The sequence below is a fragment of the Gorilla gorilla genome, chromosome 10 (genome assembly GCF_029281585.2).
Source record: "Gorilla gorilla gorilla isolate KB3781 chromosome 10, NHGRI_mGorGor1-v2.1_pri, whole genome shotgun sequence".
NCBI lineage: Eukaryota > Metazoa > Chordata > Mammalia > Primates > Hominidae > Gorilla > Gorilla gorilla.
The window spans coordinates 87,086,597-87,105,462 of NC_073234.2; the positions used below are offsets into that span (position 1 = coordinate 87,086,597).

Genomic DNA, 18,866 nt, shown 5'->3' on the forward strand with positions numbered 1-18,866 from the left:
GGTGGGGAATTTGACTCTACCACTTAATGGGAAGATTGGCAAAGAATTTGTGACCATCTCTAACTCAACAAAAATGTATGGGGGTAAAGAATAGATAGAGTGCTTGTGGAGGGGTATCTAATTTGAAATGACTAACAAGCTTTTTTTAAAAAAAATTGATCAGATTAGTAGGTTGTGATACTATATGCACATGGAAGAGAGGGATACGTAATCGGATTCTGCTGTGTTTCTTTTGAGGTGATGAAGATGTATATTTTATGCCAATTGTATTGGCATAAAATTTTAAGTCACATTTTTCTTATGTGAAATCAATAAAGTGGAAGTTAAATGCTTTGAAAACTTTATACATATATGTGAATGAAACAAAAAGGTGGGGCTATACTGAGAAAACTGTCATTCAGTGCTGTTATAAAGATAATGTGGTGATGATAACTACCTTTGCTTTTATAAGGATTTTGGGTTGCCAAAGATAGTTCCTCTGCATTCTGTAGAGAATAGGAATGTGGAAGTGTTACATTTTTACACCATAAGACCAGATGCACAGTAAGTGGTTACCACATAGCTAATGTAATTTTTGGAATTTACAGATATATGTGTATTTTTTCAGGAGGTTATATAAGTTCAGTGTGATTTGATTACATCCAGATTAAATTTCATTGAAAACAATGAAGGCAGGTGTCCAAGTTTGCCTTTTATTCTGTTATTATAATCAACATTTAAAATCATGAGTTCAAAAGATTAATCTACTTAATTCCAGTTTACTGCCAACTGTGTCTACTACTGTGCTTCACTCATACTGAAGAATCAGTTCATAACTGGAGTTACTGCATATCATTGGTTCTCTACCGGGGATGGCAATGCCTGGAGACATCTTTGGTTGTCACAACTGGCGGATGCTCTTGGCATCTAGTGGGTAGGAAGTCAGGGATGTTACTAAACATCATACATTGCACAGAGCAGTGCCTCACAACAAAGAATTATCTGTACTAAAATGTCGGTATTGCCAAGATTGCAAAACCCTGTCATACACTAAATGATGGAATTGTTTTAGCACTCTAATTTTTTTTGGTGCTTATATACATTTTTTTTTTTTTTTGTCTTTAAGTGTGTGACACTGAAGCTCCTTTGCCCTCTATTTAGGAATCAATTAGGGTATAAAAGACTGTTTTAAACCCATGTGTTCCTAAGTCCAAAGTGACACTGTTATCTATATTGTTAAAGCATCTGTCCTCAGAAGCTAGAGTTGATATGCTTTTGCTCTAGTGAATAGCTTTGCTTGGATCTGTGGAAGACTGATGCAAATTTATAATTAGAGTTGCTTCTGTGTATTTTTCCATTGTATGTTTATATGTATATAGTTTGCAATATAACCTGGCAATAAGTGATTCTTCAGTGAATCATTTCTAGTAATAACTAAATAATATAGACTCTTAAAATTCTGAGGTATTTTGACAGTGTTGAGTTTTTTTGGGTGTTGTGATAGTAGTAATTCCAACAGGATTTGTTTTAATATGTGATCTTTTGTATATACAGGTAAAAAACTGGGTCAAAGAATTACGGAAAATGTTGGGAAATGAAATCTGTTTATGTATAGTTGGTAAGCATCATTACTTTTTTCTAAAAAAAAAGTCCTCTGTTTCCTTAATGTTTTATTGAAGACAAGTAATTTTTGTTTTAAAGTTATATGAGAAAGGAAGAATGGCATATTAATATAAATATTTTAGAATAATTTAGGATTTAGCCTGGTGCGGTGGCTCATGCCTGTAATTCCAGCGCCTTGGGAGGCCAAAGTGGGTGGATCACTTGAGGTCAGGAGTTCAAGACCAGCCTGGTCAACATGGCGAAACCCTGTCTCTATAAAAATACAAAAAAAAAAAAAAAAAAAAAAAAAAAAAAAAGCCAGACATGGTGGCATATGCCTTATAGTCCCAGCTACTTGGGAGGCTGAAGTGGGAGAATCGCTTGAATCCGGGAGGCAGAGGGTGCAGTGAGCCAAGGTCGCACCATTGCACTCCAGCCTGGGTGATACAGTGAGATTCCATCTCAAAAAAAAAAAAAATAGGCTGGGCACAGTGGCTCACGCCTGTGATCCCAGCACTTTGGGATGCTGAGGCAGGTAGATCATCTGAGGTGAGGAGTTCAAAACCAGCCTGGCCAACATGGTGAAACCCCGCTCTAATAAAAATACAAAAATAGCTGGGTGTGGTGGCGGGCACCTATAATCCCAGCTACTTGGGAGGCAGAGGCAGGAGAATCACTTGAACCCAGGAGGTGGAGGTTGCAGTGAGCCAAGATTGTGCCATTGCACTCCAGCTTGGGCAACAGAGCGAGACTGTGTCTTAAAAAAAAAAAAAAAAAGAATAATTTAGGATTTAGAAGTGATTTTCCAGGAGATTCAAACTCTAAGGAATGCCTTGGGGAGCAAATTGGAAACTAAACAGTTGAGGCTTCAAGTTTCCCAGCCTTGCTTCAATTTGACCTTTCTTTTTCACTGTATGATTTTGCTTAGAAAAAAAGTTTAGTAACTACTTTAAAATAAAATTAAGGAAATGACTTCAGCCTGTGTTCTTATTCTGTACATTTAACTACACATTTTTGAGTAATGGTCAGATTTGGCCATAAGGATACAAGTAGATCATGATCCCAGGGTGGAGGAATATTCCTAATGGGTATAAAGGAACTCTGCAACTAACTTTTGGACTTCTGGAATTTCTCTTTGGTTCCCTTTTTCTTTAGATTATTATTTCTATGATATCACAAGTATTGAACAATAAAAGTATACTAAACACTGTGCTGTGTACTCACAGACATTATCTCATGTAATCCTCATAATCCTATGAGGGTTTTATAGAGGAAGGTGAGTCCTGGAGATAATAACTTGCCCAGTGTCAGGTAGCTTTCAGAGATCGGATTTGAAATGAAGTCATTCTGACTCTTATGTTACTAATCCTTACGATGTATAGCCTCATGCTGTTTTCTCGCTTTCTTTCTACATACCTGATAATATTAAAAGCAATACGGGAGAAGCCAGGGTAGGATCATTTCAGTGGAAGACAAGGGTAGTATCTGGGGAAATGAAAGAATGGAATGGTCAGTTTGGGTAAATTCTGCTTTTAGCCTGAAGAATTTTTTTTTCTTGAGACGGAGTCTCGCTCTGTCACCCAGGCTGGAATGCAGTGGTGTGATCTCAGCTCACTGCAACCTCCGCCTCCTGGGTTCAAGCGATTCTCCTCCCTCAGCTTCCCGAGCAGCTGGGACTACAGGCACGCACCACCACGCCCAGCTAATTTTTGTATTTTTAGTAGAGACAGGGTTTCACCATATTGGCCAGGCTGTTCTCAAACTCCTGACCTCATGACCCACCCGCCTCAGCCTCCCAAAGTGCTTGGATTACAGGTGTGAGCCACTGCACCCGGCCAAGAATTTTTTTTAACTTGAGTTTACATTTCTTATCTCTTGCCACTGTTACATTGCTAGCTTTATAGTCCCAGATCAGGGGCAAGTCTTGGGGGAAAAAAGTGAGATGATTTCCCCTGCCTTTTGGTCTAGATGCTAGATGTTAGGCTAGGCAGGAATATTTCAGACTGGAACACTGAAGTAGTAGGCTACTTGGAGATTTGGAACCAAAGCTACAGCTAATCATTACTGAGTTTTGTGTAACTTTGTGTGGTATATGGACTTACTAGGAGTGGAAGTGGCCACAGTAGATGAATGACTGAAGATTTAATATTTTGGGATTCTGATCATCTTTCTGAAGATAGAAATTACTAACATATACATAAAGTCAAGGAAACCCCAAGAGCTTGTTACTTGACCAAGGTCACAAAGTAACATTTAAAAAATCATCTAAGTTAAATAAGCTCATGAATAGTTTAAAGTGTGTTTGTTTTTTTTTAATGTTCAATGAAGTACCTTTTATGTTGCCCCTCTCTAAAAGTTGAAGGCATAACATTAAATTGAACCTCAGGGAAGATACTTTCACTGGAGCATCAGAGAGAGTGGTTGCCAGATAGTTAATTGGTTTCTTTAAAAATGTTTATATAGTGTATATTTGTAATGTTCATATTATAAGACGTTTTAGGAATATTGGATCTGGTAGCCTATTGCCTCAGGTAGGGTCAAATATCCCATTTAATATTATATAATGTTTATTAATTATTAGTGTGAAGTATAGAAAGCTCTCACTTTCTTCTGTTGACAAGTGTGACATGGAATTTTACTTGGAATTCAGAGTTGGGAGAATTCTGAGAACTTAGGGACTGATTTGAGTAATAATAAAACTCCAGTCTCCCGTTTAAAACAAAAGAAAAAGAATTCTGAGAGCTTATTTACTACTTTTCCCAAACTTATTAGGGTAACTTAAAGGATTAAAAAAAAAAAGTATTTTGGGCCTCGTTACAGATACACTAAATCAAAATCTCTATGGATGGGACTAAGAATTCCCTCTTTTAACCCCACCTTTCTTCCTTCTACAAGTATTTCTGAGTGGCTTCTTTGTACCAGGCACTGTGTGCTGTTAATTCTGATTTAGTGTACATACACGCTGGTGTTGGAGAACAACTTATTTTTTCTGACACAGCACAATAAACGAATTTTTCTTCACATTTAGCTGAAATCATACTCCCTGTATCCTTCACTTAGCTGATTTTTAAAGTGAGTTTTTCATTATATGTACAGAAAAGTGTACAAATCTTCAATAACATAATTTTCACAAAATGAAAATTGCACGGTGTAAGCAGTACCTAAGGACCCTGAGTTGTGTTGCTTTTTCATTCCAACACTCACAGTTGTTTTCCCCTCACCATTCCCCACCCCCGTCACTATCCTTTTTACTGCATGAATTAGTTTTGTTTTGAATTTTATATAAATGGAATCATATAATATTAACTCTTTTTGGGTCTGGCTTTTTTGACTTTACATTATGTGCCTACGATTCCTCTATGTTGTATATAGTTGTTCATTTTATTCTGATTGCTGTCTAATACTTTAATCTATGAATACTCCACAGTTTATCCGTTTTGCTATTGATGGACATTTGCGTTGTTTTTCCCACTTCTTGATTTTTATTCTCTGTTGTAGTAGTTCAGTGTTTATTCTCTCTTCTGTTTTATTAGTAACTTTGAAATAATAATACTACTGCTCAGGGTTATGATGAAGATTATATAATGATTTGAAAAATACTTGGCATAGAGGTAAACATTTGACAAGAATTCATTCTTTTCTCTTTACATAAGATAACCTTTCAAGCATTTGAAGACTACTTAAACAGCTCACTTTAAGTCTTAAATTCTCTAGATCAGCTGTTTTTTTATGTGGCCTACCTTCCAGACATTCTGATCATCCTGATCATTTTCTCTCCTAGGTTTATTTTATTGTGTCAGTATGTCTCCCACACTTGGAAATAAACCATATAATCCAAATGTTGTTGAGCTAGTATGTTCTTATAGACCCTGTCTCTCTCCTCACACTGGCCTTCTATCAGGATTGCCTGAGATTGCTTAAATTTTTTAGCAGACATGTCAACTAGTCTCTTTTACATAGGTTATAGTTATCTAAAATCTCAAGTCCTTTTTTATAAGTATTGCTATTCAGCCAGATGTTTCCCAGCTTGTTTTCGTGTAACTATTTAAAGCTAAGTAGAAATTTCAGTTTGTCATGTTTTTGAATCTTTATGTTTGATATACAGTCTACTAGCATTTTCATGTGTAAATTGAATACTTAACCTCCTAGATCCTTATCTAAGTCCCTGATATCCATGTGCTAACCAGTAATAGAGAACCACATGTTTCAATAGCAGAGATTTTTTCCTCTAGGTTGTCATTAATCCACTGACAGGCACCCTTGGCTGTGGTTGATAGTATTCTGCATCTAGTCTGTCCTTAATATTTGTGTGTTTCTTGAACAAATATTTATTATTAATCGTAGTCACCATTTATTGAGTGCCAGGCACTGTTTTAAGAACTACACATTTTTTACTTCATTTAAGCCTCCTGACAGTGCTGAGGGGAAGACCATTTCATTTTACAGATGAAAAAATGTGCTTAGAGACCTTGAAACTTCCCAAAGTCACATAGTTTGTTAGAAGTAGACCTGGGATTTTAACTCAGATCTGCCTGCCACTTCAAGCCCATATCCTTAATAAACACTTCATTGCTTACTATGTGCCAGGCTTTGGGAATAGTGTAGTGAATAAGTAAACAAAATAGATACGGTTCTTGTCCTCCCAGAGTCTCTTGTGTGGAAAAAGAGAGGAAAACAAGCTACTATTATATGTTATAATAAATGCTATGGAAGGGAAATGCAGAATGGAGTGCTATGAGAGCACAAAAGCAAACAAACTAGATTTGGGGTGCAAGGGGGAGATAAGGGAAAATTTCCTAGACCAAGTGTTGGATAAACTTAAGTTAGCTAGATGAAGCCAGTAGGATGATGGTAGAGTGTGTTACCTGCAAGGCGTGGTGGCTCACCCCTGTAATCCCAGCACTTTGGGAGGCTGAAGCAGGCGGATCATTTGAGGTCAGGAGTAAGTTTGTATTACCTATCATGGACTTTAATTGTCTTACAACAATATTGACTTTCCATTTGATCATTCACTGTGATGAATGTCATTAATATTAATAACTGTTCCTTATTGAGCATATAGTATATGCTAGGCCTTTTACATATATCTTATTTTCACATCAACCCTGCAAGGTTTGTTAGCGACACATGCGTACAGTGAGACTAACAGAGGTTAACTAATTTGTCCAAAATATTACATTTATGGCCAGGCGTGGTGACTCTCACCTTTAATTCGAGCATTTTGGGAGACCAAGGTGGGCAGACTGCTTGAGTCCAGGAGTTTGAGACCAGCCTAGCAACATGGCAAAACCCCATCTCTACAAAAAAATACAAAAATTAGCCAGATGCGGTGGCGTGTGCCTGTAGTCCCAGCTACTCAGGGGGCTGAGGCAGGAGAATCGCTTGAGCCCAGGAGGTGGAGGCTGCAGAGAGCCGTGTTAACGCCACTGCATTCCAACCTGAGTGACAGAGCAAGACCCTGTCTCAAAAAAAGGTAAAACAAAAAAAAAATTACAGTTATGGAGTAAGCAAGGACTTAAAAACAAGTTTTATCACATTTAAAAGCTTTCTGAAAGCTGCTTTCCACTGTGCCCCACAACCATTCAGTCTAAGCATAATATGATTCTAGTTCTATATCATTAGGCCATTTGCCCTTAGCAGTGGACATGCCCCTTCTATGTTCTTAATTCAAATATGTATTTTAAAGGAAGGTCTGCTTAACTTAGAGGGTAGCTTTTTCCCTCCCTTTCCAGTAGTCTCAGCCTATTTGTTTATGTTTTTAATTCTTTATAGTACTATACTTTTAAGTAGGTGCTTGCTTTGGTTACCATCCTTGTTTTCAGGTGTTTTAAGCCTATCAGAAAGTTCCGTATGTAGCTGCACAGTAGTATTGAAGCAGATATGAGTCTCAAAGCCTTACTCGTTAGCTGTCTTGCTTTTGAAAAAATATAGAAACTAAAAGGGTTTTTGAGCTTTGGAAAGAGGTCAGTCACTAGCCGGTCAGGTTTCTGCAATGTATTCTGTGCTGTCAATCCATTGTGAACACTGATTATTCAAAGAAATAATGTTATTTAGATTTAAAATATTTTAAGTTTAAAATAATAGGTTATTAAGATAGCTATTTATTAATGGCCTGATTTATTAAAATTAGTCATTTAAAATATTATTAAATAATAAAGCAGTGTCTGAATTATTTCTCCTAAATGTTCATTTGAGGCAGTAAGGTGATTGCCTGCTTTTCCTCTCTTCACTCTTTTTTATAGGTATTGATGATATTGATGGAATTTGGAACATGAGCCATTAAATACCTAGAAAAAAATTCCATAGGGTTTTAGGTAATTGAAGCAAAATTAATATTGCTACTTTTAGTAGGAGACTATCTTATTTTGCCTTTGTGAGGCAGAATCTTTTTCCTGTTTGTTGGAGCCACTGGCCACCAGGTGGTGCTTTTTGCATTCTTTACAGAATAACACTACGGTTTTTCCTCTGGTTACTGTCAGACATTGTCATATTTAGCTAATTAAAATTTCCAATGACAAATATAATGTAGGAAGTTAGAACTAATATGAAACTTCTTGCTGTGGTAGATAGCTGTTCAAAGAAGGAAGAGTTTGTTCTGAATTTGTTGGTATCCACTGAGCTTTAGTGTTGTCTGCTTCCCTCTCTCTGATTCTTAGGCTATGGTGGCAGATAGTTTCTTGCAGTTGCCAGCAACTAGGTTCTCAGATTATTCAAGGTCCTCAGTATATAGAACCTTTGGACTTGTCCACCTCAGTGCTAAACATTTTATCTTTTATTGGGTGCTTATTTCAATGCCTTATCTGAAATTTATCTGAAATTGTCTCCTAGAATCTATATGGTTCCAAGAAAAAAAGTAACCTTATTTATAAGATTTCTCTTTTCTCCCTAAAAGCCATAATAGAAGAATAAAAATGTTTGTTTGAAGTGTCCTTCCGTAGGGTATTTTTCCTTATCGTTATCTACTGTTTTTATTACCTTTAGCACTCTGGGTGTCCAGCCAACTCATCTTAAGTTCAAGGAATCAGTATTTTGCAGTTTCTTCATTTTTGTTCTGGTGGCTTTTTTTAAAAGTATAATCCCAGCTTGGTTCTGTTGTTTAAGGAGAGCTAACCTTATAATTTAAATCTGCATGATATACATATATTAAGTTTTAATAACTCACTAAAATTGTTTTTTAAACAAAGAATACAGTTTTTCTGGCCCGGCGCGGTGGCTCAAGCCTGTAATCCTAGCACTTTGGGAGGCCGAGGCAGGCGGATTACGAGGTCAGGAGTTCGAGACCATCCTGGCTAACACAGTGAAACCCCGTCTCTACTGAAAATACAAAAAATTAGCCGGGCGTGGTGGCGGGCACCTGTAGTCCCAGCTACTCAGGAGGCTGGGGCAGGAGAATGGCGTGAACCCGGGAGGCGGAGCTTGCAGTGAGCCGAGATGGCGCCACTGCACTCCAGCCTGGGTGACAGAGCGAGACTCCGTCAAAAAAAAAAAAAAAAGAGAATACAGTTTTCCCCCTTATGATTGTGGAGTACTTAAAAATCTGTACACTTTAATTTTTACTTTAACTGGTTTATATCATCCAGGAAACCAAAATACTTGTAGGATCCAAGAGGCTAGCTTAATGTATTTTAGTAAACACTAAGATAGCCATACTTGATTATTGACCGGCACTAAGTTAACGGGAACTGTAGAAAATATTGCTCTTACTTTTGATCATTTACACTTGCCTAAGAATCATAGGTTTATCTCTAGGTCTCTGGTATCCCCCCAAATCAAAAAAGAGTGCCTGTCTCTTTGGAAAAGTTGTTTCCTTTGTCAGAGGCTGCAGATTGAGGAAAGGTATGAATTGAGTCATTTGAAGGAGGATGAGGCATGATGAACCCTCAGATCACAAGGCTTAACTTTATAATTTCAAGACATTTAGAAGTCTGGTGGGGATTTGCATTATTTTTGCCGGTAATTAAAATGGCAATTTTATATTTAGAATTGGCTTAATTTTGTTATGAAAATAAATCAGTATAAAGATAAATATTTACTTTTTTCAAAATAGGTAATAAAATAGACTTGGAAAAGGAGAGACATGTTTCCATTCAAGAAGCAGAGTCGTAAGTACTGTGACCCTCCCATTCCCCATCACTCCCTAGTAGAAATCTTCCTCTTTATACATTTTGCTTTACCATTTAGGTATTACTCAAATCTCTTAGCATGGATTGAGGTGTTGGATTCAGTGAAGCATGTTTACATGGTAATTTCTGGGCTTGTGGCAATAAAGCCCTTACTTCCCTTTTTGACTTCAGTGAAAAATATGAGTGATATAAAACAAAACTATCATGATCAAATAGGCAGTAAGCCACAAAAACTTTTGAAGTATTTGAGTCCCAAATTAATCTATAAAAATTTCGAGGCTTGTTATATTTGTGTTATTTAAAATTTGGTTTAATGTATAGAGAATTTAAATAGCTATATAAACTTAATTTCACTAAACTTGAGTAAATTAATATGTCACTAAAACTGTTACTATAAAAAAGCAGTTAAGACAAAATCATGAATAATATTTTACATCAATCACCGATGTTACTTTTTTTTAAGGTATGCAGAATCTGTGGGAGCAAAACATTATCATACTTCAGCCAAACAGAACAAAGGAATTGAGGAACTCTTTCTTGACCTTTGTAAAAGTAGGTATATTCAGATTTAGTTTGTTTAGAAATGGTTTTTGGTTTTTATTTTTTAAAAAATAGTATGTATTTTACACCAGTGTTACTTTTCAAAGAGTTGGTTCTTTTTAAATTATTGACTATTGGTAATATTTCTGAAGTGCTGTAACTATTTTTTTTAATGCTTAAATACCTACTTTAACCCTGTTTCAAGCAGTAATTAATGGTTATGAAATCATAAGTATGGTATGGGCTAAATGTATATTATAATATATGCATAAGTATTAAAAGTGGAAGGGGAATTTACATATTAAAACAGATTTAAGACCTGTAACAACCTGTTGCAATGAATGGACCTTATTTGGACACCGATTTGTCAAATTAGTGAAAAAGAGTGTTTGTGAAACAAGATATTTGATGATATTAAGATACTATTAATTTTTTAGGTGTGATTATGGTATTGTGGTTATGCTTTATAAAAGGAGTTCTTATCTTTTAAAGACACGTTAAAATAATTTAGGAATAAAGTTATGGGTCTGAGATTTGACTCAAAATAATGGTAGGGATGCTTAGGGTTATACATGAAATTGGGTGATGGATTTTCATTATGCTGTATTTTCTACTTTATGTTTGAAATTTTCCATATTAAAAAGTTTATAGTTTTAAAGAAAAAGGAAAATAAATTTATATATACTCTGAAAATCATTTCTTATATTACCAATAAAATGCATATCTGAGTTTATGGACTTTAGACTCTTTTGAGAATTTGATGAAATCATGGTTTTTCTCTCTAGAAAAGAATATTGATATGTATGTGTGTGTGTGTGTGTACACACACACATTTTGGAATAAATTAGTTTTATAAAACCCTCAAGTCATTCATAATTCTTCTAAAATATTGATTATCTAAGTGATGTCCCCGATCAGCAGCACCAATATCACTTGAAAATATGTCAGAAATGCAAATTCTTGGGCTCTCCAAGCCTGCCGAATCAGAATTTCTAGGGATGGTGCCCAGAATCTGTGTTTTAACAAATGCTTCATATGATTCCAATGCACACTAAAATATAAGAGCCAATGCTGTACATAACAACTTGAGGATCTTATTAAATGCATATTTTGATTTAACAGGTGTGGGATAGATTGAGGTCCTTGTTTCTATAAGCACCCAAGTGGTGGTGATGCTAGTCCTCAGGATATCCTCCTTGCTTACCTCCCTCCCTCCCTCCTTCCCTTCCTTCCTTCTGATAATGCTTTTAAATAACAATGCACTAAGTCAGTGGCTTACAAATGTTATAAATATCACATCTTCAAAACAATTTTTGCATGCTCCACATGTTTATTTAGAAATTACATAACATGTACAAGTACTAATATATTATGTACATTTTAAAACCTACCTAAAAAATAGAAATTTTGAAAAGTTAAAAATAAGTAGATATAGAATTTATAATGTTTTCTTATTTCATCTTGTTGGATTGTCCCACATACCTCAAATTGTAAACCATTAATCAAGAGCAGTCTGTAATTTAAGAGCCCTTTTGTATTTTAAGGACACCCTCTTTTCCTCCTTCATCTTGTCAAATACGTGTTTTGTAAATACTTTCTCTCAGTCTGTGTTGTGTATTCCCATTTTTCTTACCTGTGTCTCTTAAAGTGCAGTTTTAAGTTTCAGTGAGGTCCAGTTTATCTATTTTTCTTTTATGATTCATGTTTTATGTCTTACATGAGAACTCTTTGTGTAAGCCAAAGTCACAAAAATTTTCTCCTATGAAGATTTTTCTGCTGTGTTTTCTTCTGGAAATTTTGTTTCATGTCTTACATTTAAGTGTATAATTCATTTTTTGTTGTTTTTTGCGTAAGATGTTAAGGTATGGGTTAAGGTTGATTTTTTTTTTTTTTGCAGTAGATGTCCAGTTCTATTAATACTACTGTTTCTTGAAAATATTCTTTCTTCATTTAATAACCTTGGCAACCATGTCAAAAATCAAGAGACCGTATCTACGGGGTCTATTTCTGGACTGTGTTTTTTTTGTTCCACTGATCTATTTCTCCTATCATTGTCTCACTGTTTTGATTAGTATAGCTTTATACTAGTTCTTGCAATCAGGTGGTGTGAGTCTTTCCGCTGTGTTCTTCGAAGTTCCCTCATCTTAAACTCCATTATTCTTCAAATATCGCTGTGGTCAGGGACAGTGGCTCACACCTATAAACCCAGTGCTTTATGAGGCCAAGGCCATAGGATCGCTTGAGCCCAGGAGTTTGAGACCAGCCTGGGCAACATAGTGAGACCCCCATCTCTAGCAAAAAAAAAAAAAAAAAACTCAGCCAGGCATGATGTTGCATACCTGTAATTCCAGCTACTCAGGAGACTGAGGCAGGAGGATCAATTGAGCCCAGGAGTTAGGGGCTGCAGTAAGTGATGATCACACCACTGCACATCCAGCCTGGGTATCAAAGCGAGACCCTGTCTCTCAAAACTAAAAATAAAAAGAATCATTTACTTAAAAGTATTACATTTCTAGTTGAAGAATAAATCCTGCCCCCTAAATATTACTTGGAATAATTTGAACTTCTTTGACATATTTCTAAGTGTGTTTGGAAAATCTTAAGGATTATACTTGTACGCAGGCAATTGTTCAGAGCAAAAAAATTTTTTTCTTTATTGATGTCACTGTGGCCATTATACCACTGGATAAATAAGCTTACTACTTGATACTAGTTTTTGACACTAGTTTTTTAAAACATGCAGGTGAAGCTGTTTTAGCGAGCTGACCCAATGTTCATTATGTTTAGTTTCTTTGTTGGTCGAAAGTCAGAAATAGCTATCATAGTGTTATACTGAAATTTTAGAAAGAGAAAACACAAAGATTGTGGTCCTAATAATGTTTGCTTTCTCTCTGTCTTAGGGATGATAGAAACAGCACAAGTGGATGAGAGAGCAAAAGGCAATGGCTCTAGTCAGCCGGGAACTGCAAGGCGAGGTGTACAGATTATTGATGATGAACCTCAAGCCCAGACCAGTGGTGGAGGGTGCTGTTCTTCTGGATAACTGTTCACGCCTAAGAAATTAAAAGACAGAACAAAACTGTGGATCATTGCCCTCAACATGAAGACTGCCATATTCCAAGTCACATTATTTTACCAATGGAATTATAGAATTAACAGTATTTTAAATTACGTTTATAACACTGCAGAGACCTTAAGTGCTAAACTTAGTGGAGTTTGTGACCAGAGAATTGGCATTTTCTACAAATCTTAACAAAGCAATTACCAATGGCCTTTTTACGTATTTTTTCTTTAATGAGGAATAATATGCATGTAGAAAAGACCTACTTAAAGGCTTCATTTATATTCTTTCAAATCAAATCTTTATTTAATAACTTATATATGTTGTTGGAATGGTTACATTTTTGCAGCCCTTTGTATTTTGTGGTAGTTTAAATTGTATCACTTCTAAACAGCAAACTGTTTTTGTTTCTGTTTTTGTTTTTAATTAGCAGATATCTGAAGTACTATTTTTGCAGGGTTTGCACAGGCCCGTAACTGTCTACTACTTTGATATAATCTGTATACATCCTGTATGCTGAGCTGGTAAAATACATTGTAAATTACATATTAAATATTTTATCTGCTTTTACAAGCGCAAGGTGCAAAAATATATACAATAGTCTCATTGATGACTGTAAAGTGAATTAACATTTGGTGATTATGCCTAAGCTTTTTTGACTAATATAAAGATCATAGCTCCCCTTCACTTCTGTCTTAACTTGAACATGGCGTGTTTAAATTTTCATACATACTTTACTTGAATTATTGCTGTTGTCACATATTTTTGCCTCTGTGAGTTCATCTGATGATTGAGCAGTAGCATTTGCCTTTTGGGTTTTTTGTTTGTTATTATAGAAGAGATGACTTCTGCTGATTTTGCTTTAGAATGGTTACCTTAGAAGAATTTGGGTGGCTCATGTTGAATTTCACTTCTGCAATAGCTTTAGTTTTCTCATAGGCTTTATAAGAGATGGGTTCAGTGGTATGAGCAGAGGAAGAGATCCCAAATAGTAGCCAGTTAACCAAGACTCATTCATATAGCACGTAGTTTATGTTCCTGAGGCAGCACTTTTAGATCCTTTGTGAGCAAGTTCTATTTGTTCATTGCTTGCCAGAGATGAACACAGAACGTTCTGTTTCATTTTACAAGAACTATCCGGAGTTTCTGTGGATGGAAACATTACATGTAATGCAGATATAGTGAACACTGGAAAGATTTATTAAAGAATTATATTTGTGTATACTTTATAAATTAGTCCCTCATTAGATTTTTTTTTCTTAAGCATAAGACTGAACTTAAATGTGTTAATTTTAGTAGAATCAGGCACTGCTCACAGAAGGAACACAGATTGTAGAGATTAACATAAATTGTTCTTGTTCTAATATATATATTTTTTCATTTCTGTCGTGCTTGGAAAACTAGTAAATATTATGTCTAAGATAAAATGGAATGGCCCCTGGATTTACTTCTTATAAGAAGCAGTAGTATGTAATAAAGCTATTAGCATGAGCAATTAAGAGGCTATAAAGAGATTATAGTTACAAAAGAAATACTGCCATATTTTTAAGTTAATAACTTAAACCTTCTCAAATGGGTTAAAAGTTGAATGAATTGACACCCTGATGTTATGATGTTGGAATTTTAACTTAAACTGGGAGGCATTCTGTGAGCCTTCACTTTACCTTCTTTAATTATTGTCCTTGCTAAACTCAACACAGACTTTTCTGTTATGTGTTTTTGAGGAAGTTGGGGTGGGAAGAGTCAGGGAGATAAGCTAAAATTGTCTTCTTTTATGGGGTAATTGCACTCTGTAGTCTCTTGGTTTCCTGTGAAGTTAGTATTTATGTGGGGGTTGGGGAAGGTAGCAAGAATCATGGGTATCACACGGTACTTTGTTTTTGACCTCCTGGCTCTTTCAGAGAGTGAAGAAAGCTTTTCCATTCTTACTGTTGTAGAAGTAGATAGGAAATAAGCTTTTCTCATTACAGTGAAATATGTTTTAAAAACTAGAGTAGCTGGGCACAGAGGCATGCATTTGTAGGGCCAGCTACTTGGGAGAGTGAGGCAGGAGGATCACTTGAGGCCAGGATTTCAAATCCAGCCTAGGTAACACTGAGACCTCCATCTCGTAAAAGACACAAAAACTAGTTAGAGATGAAATTGAGCTTTATTTTAAAAAACGTTCTAAAGCCTGATAATTGGAGAGCTACACTTCAGCTTTTCATCCTACTTTAATGAAACAGCCAGATAGGAACCTCTACTCCAGAATTGCCAGATAATTATTGGTGGGTCATAACTATTCTTCGTATTTTTTTTTTCTTTTCTCTCCTTTGGTTTCTGTGTTATCTTTCTTAACCTCACGTATTTCTTTATCCTTTTTAGTGGGGGCCTGTAATTCAGGCTAATTCAATAGCAACAATAGACAACATGATATGGCTGCTGTCACTTTAAAACCCAAAAGGTCTTTGGGTAGGAATAGAGTAATGAAAGAGGACCAGTCAACTTCAGTATATATACAAAGGAAAGACAAAGAGATGATAAACCAAGGCTGAGGAAATTTTTCTGATGCTTTCTTCATTTCTCTAATATACCTTTTGCATTCTTTTTCTGATAATTGTGCTATTAGGCGGAAGACACAAGTTACCACGTTGTGTATTAAAAGCAGTAGGTAGGTTGTGCCAGTATTTTTTCAACCAGTAAGCATATACGGTTAACTTATATAATTAAAAATTGGTTTAAGATAGTGATTAAAAATACCTAAATATTATGTTAAAAGTATACAATCATTGTTTCTGTAATGATGATGGGTATTCTGCTTCTTGTTTTTCATTGTAATTACAGGGAAAGATTGTTTTTGAAAATGTATATTGCCATGCTTTTGGGGTAAGCAGTAATGTGAAAAGAAAAAAGCATTATGTTATTGTATGAAATATAAGTGTTCGGATTTGTTTTGTCTGGGGTGTTGCCTAAGAATACCCTAAAGCTATGGCTGTTACTGCATTGAAATCTTTTTTTTTTTTTAATAGTAGCCATATGTTATTAGTGGAGTACTTTATATTTGACGTTAAAGTGAAGAAGAAGAGTAGTACTTCACTTTTAGGTTTTTAGTAGTGAAAGATAAAATTGGAAAAATAGGGAAAGAGCATAGGGAGGAATAGAATGGAAGTCAAGTAAATAAAAAACTACAACCTGACAGTTTTTTAAATCACTTTGAAAAGTACATTACTTTTATCAAAGAGTTTCTAATTAAGGCAAACTACGCATTATGCCAAATATTAAGAACATTTTAAAAATGGATTGTGATACTGTTCATTTCTTTAATTATGTAATTTGCAATTTTCTGTATTATAAGTGCTACCAGGATTCTAGATAGTTGATCTTACATATTCAGATAGTATAGTTTACTCTTATAATTACCCGTTACGTTATCTCTAAAAGTAGTTTGATCTGTGCCTTTAAATTTTAGAATTCATCTTTTGACTTGTTTGCCACTGTAGAGTTCAGTTTTCTCTGTAGATTCAGTGTGACAAAGAGGGAATACATAATTTGTGACCATTTAAGATGCTGATATTTTCTGGAAAAGGATATAGATAGTAGTAGTGACCCGCAGGAGCCTCACAGTAATGTCTAAAGATACAAACTGAGTAGATCCCTAAGTACTCTTCTCTAAATTATAAAATGCATTACCTAGGCTTTAATAGTTAAAAGCTGGGATTCATTGAACCGCATCTACTTGATTTCATAATATGCATTGATTTTAGTATGTTGCTGTTCTGTTATCTGTAATCAACTATAACAGAGTAATATATTTGGTGTTCTGGACCAAAATTCGTGCTACACATATGTCTGATGGCCTTTACCTTTTCAAGAAAACAGTTGCAATTTTGAGCAAAATTTTCCTAGTTGTAATATTTTAATAGTGTTATGTATTGGAAAAAATTTAGAAATACTCCTAAGAGTTTTCAATTTCAAGCAGAAATGCTTCTCTTCTAAATAAATACCACTTAATTGATAGACCTTTAGCAGTTCTTGTGCTATCTAGGATTTATACATTTTTGCTTTTCTGGAAAACTGCTTTGGCGTGTTAACCTTTCTACTGCAACATTTTCTCTTCAGTAGATATATGAGTAAACATGATGAGTTAATGTTACACAGCATACCCAGTTAGGTCTCTTATTCTTAAAGCATCTTTCTTTAGAAGTCTGCACATATTTTCAAATGCATCATATTAAAGGCACAAGTCAAGAGGAGGTGGAGTTGCCTACTTCAATGGCCTTTATTCCCACTATACCAGTTCTCAGTCTTGATTTTGATACTTTCTGGCAACTGTATCATCTCTTCACTATCAAGTATTTTAAGAAAAAGCTAAAGTGATTTCTTTACATTTGAACGTGTGTAGATCAATGAGAGAATGGTGAGGGATAGCAAGGATAAAGTATAATGTTGAAAAGTAGAAAGAAGTGGTATCTGCTAAACTCTAGCTTTAGTAGCAAGCTATTTTAAGGAAATCATTGTATGTAGTACTTCCTAGAAATATGAAAGTTCCTCATTTTTTATTTAATTATGTAAGAAAATGTTCTAGGAAAAGAATAAAAAACATATATTGTCAAAGTGCCCTTTGGTAGTGCTCCCAAATGGTAGTAACTATTGGTCTCTAGTATATACTCCTCAAATATCTTTTTGTTATGTATTAATATATCTATATGTTTACATATAGAAATACATAGTGTTGTGGGTTTTAAATTTTCACATAAATTGTGTCTTACCCATGTGTTTTGCCATTTGCCTTTTCTCTTGCCAACGTGTCTAGGAGCTCTTTGGTAAATACAGACTTTTTCATTTTATTTCCTCCCACATTTCTATGGATGTGTCTTGCCTTTTTCTTTTTTTTTTTTTCTTTTTTTCTTTTTTTAAATAGCCCCTGACTCCATGAAACCTGAAAAGGAATCTGTTCTGTTAGGTGGATTTCATTAGTATCCAAATTTATTTATTTATTTATTTATTTCATTTTTTTGAGACAGTCTCGCTGTGTCACCCAGGCTGGAGTGTGGTGGCTCAATGACAGTTCACTGCATCCTTGAACTCATGGACTCAAGCAATCCTCTTGCCTCAGCCTTCTGAGTAGCTGGGACTACATGTGTAAGCCACCATGCCTGGCTAATTTTTGTATTTTTCATTTTTAGTGGAGATGGGAAGTCTTGCTGTGTTGCCCAGGCTGGTCTTGAACTCCTGGCCTCAACCATTCCTCCCACTTCAGCCTCCCAAAGTACTGAGATTACAGATGTGAGCCACTATGCCCAGTCAGTATCATAGAATTTAAATGCAAGCCAGTGCTTAGACAGAATCAGGGTCTGCTTTAAGCATGTGAATCAGGAAACTAGAAGGCCTCTTATAATTTATTTGAAGTTCATTACTTTTGGCTGACGGTTGACTGCTTAGTATATAAAATCTAGGAGTTAACTTTAGCAGATTCTTTTCTCAGAATACGTTTTTATTGGAGGGAAGAAGGAAAAAGAGGAAAGGTATAACTGATGGGGAAAAGTACAAGATAAACTAAAACAAGTCTTTATACAACTCTG

General features: G+C 35.3%; 1 protein-coding gene across 1 annotated transcript in view; it reads left to right on the forward strand.

Moving 5' to 3' along the window:
* The window catches only part of RAB21 (RAB21, member RAS oncogene family), a 34,918-nt gene extending 17,609 nt beyond the window's left edge, over nucleotides 1-17,309 (forward strand). The window contains exons 4-7 of the mRNA XM_031000960.3: nucleotides 1,534-1,597; nucleotides 9,629-9,683; nucleotides 10,168-10,256; nucleotides 13,145-17,309. Coding sequence (XP_030856820.1) covers nucleotides 1,534-1,597; nucleotides 9,629-9,683; nucleotides 10,168-10,256; nucleotides 13,145-13,287 — 351 coding nt within the window. The 3' untranslated portion in view covers nucleotides 13,288-17,309. The remainder of the gene's footprint in view (nucleotides 1-1,533; nucleotides 1,598-9,628; nucleotides 9,684-10,167; nucleotides 10,257-13,144) is intronic.
* Nucleotides 17,310-18,866: the final 1,557 nt, after the last annotated feature.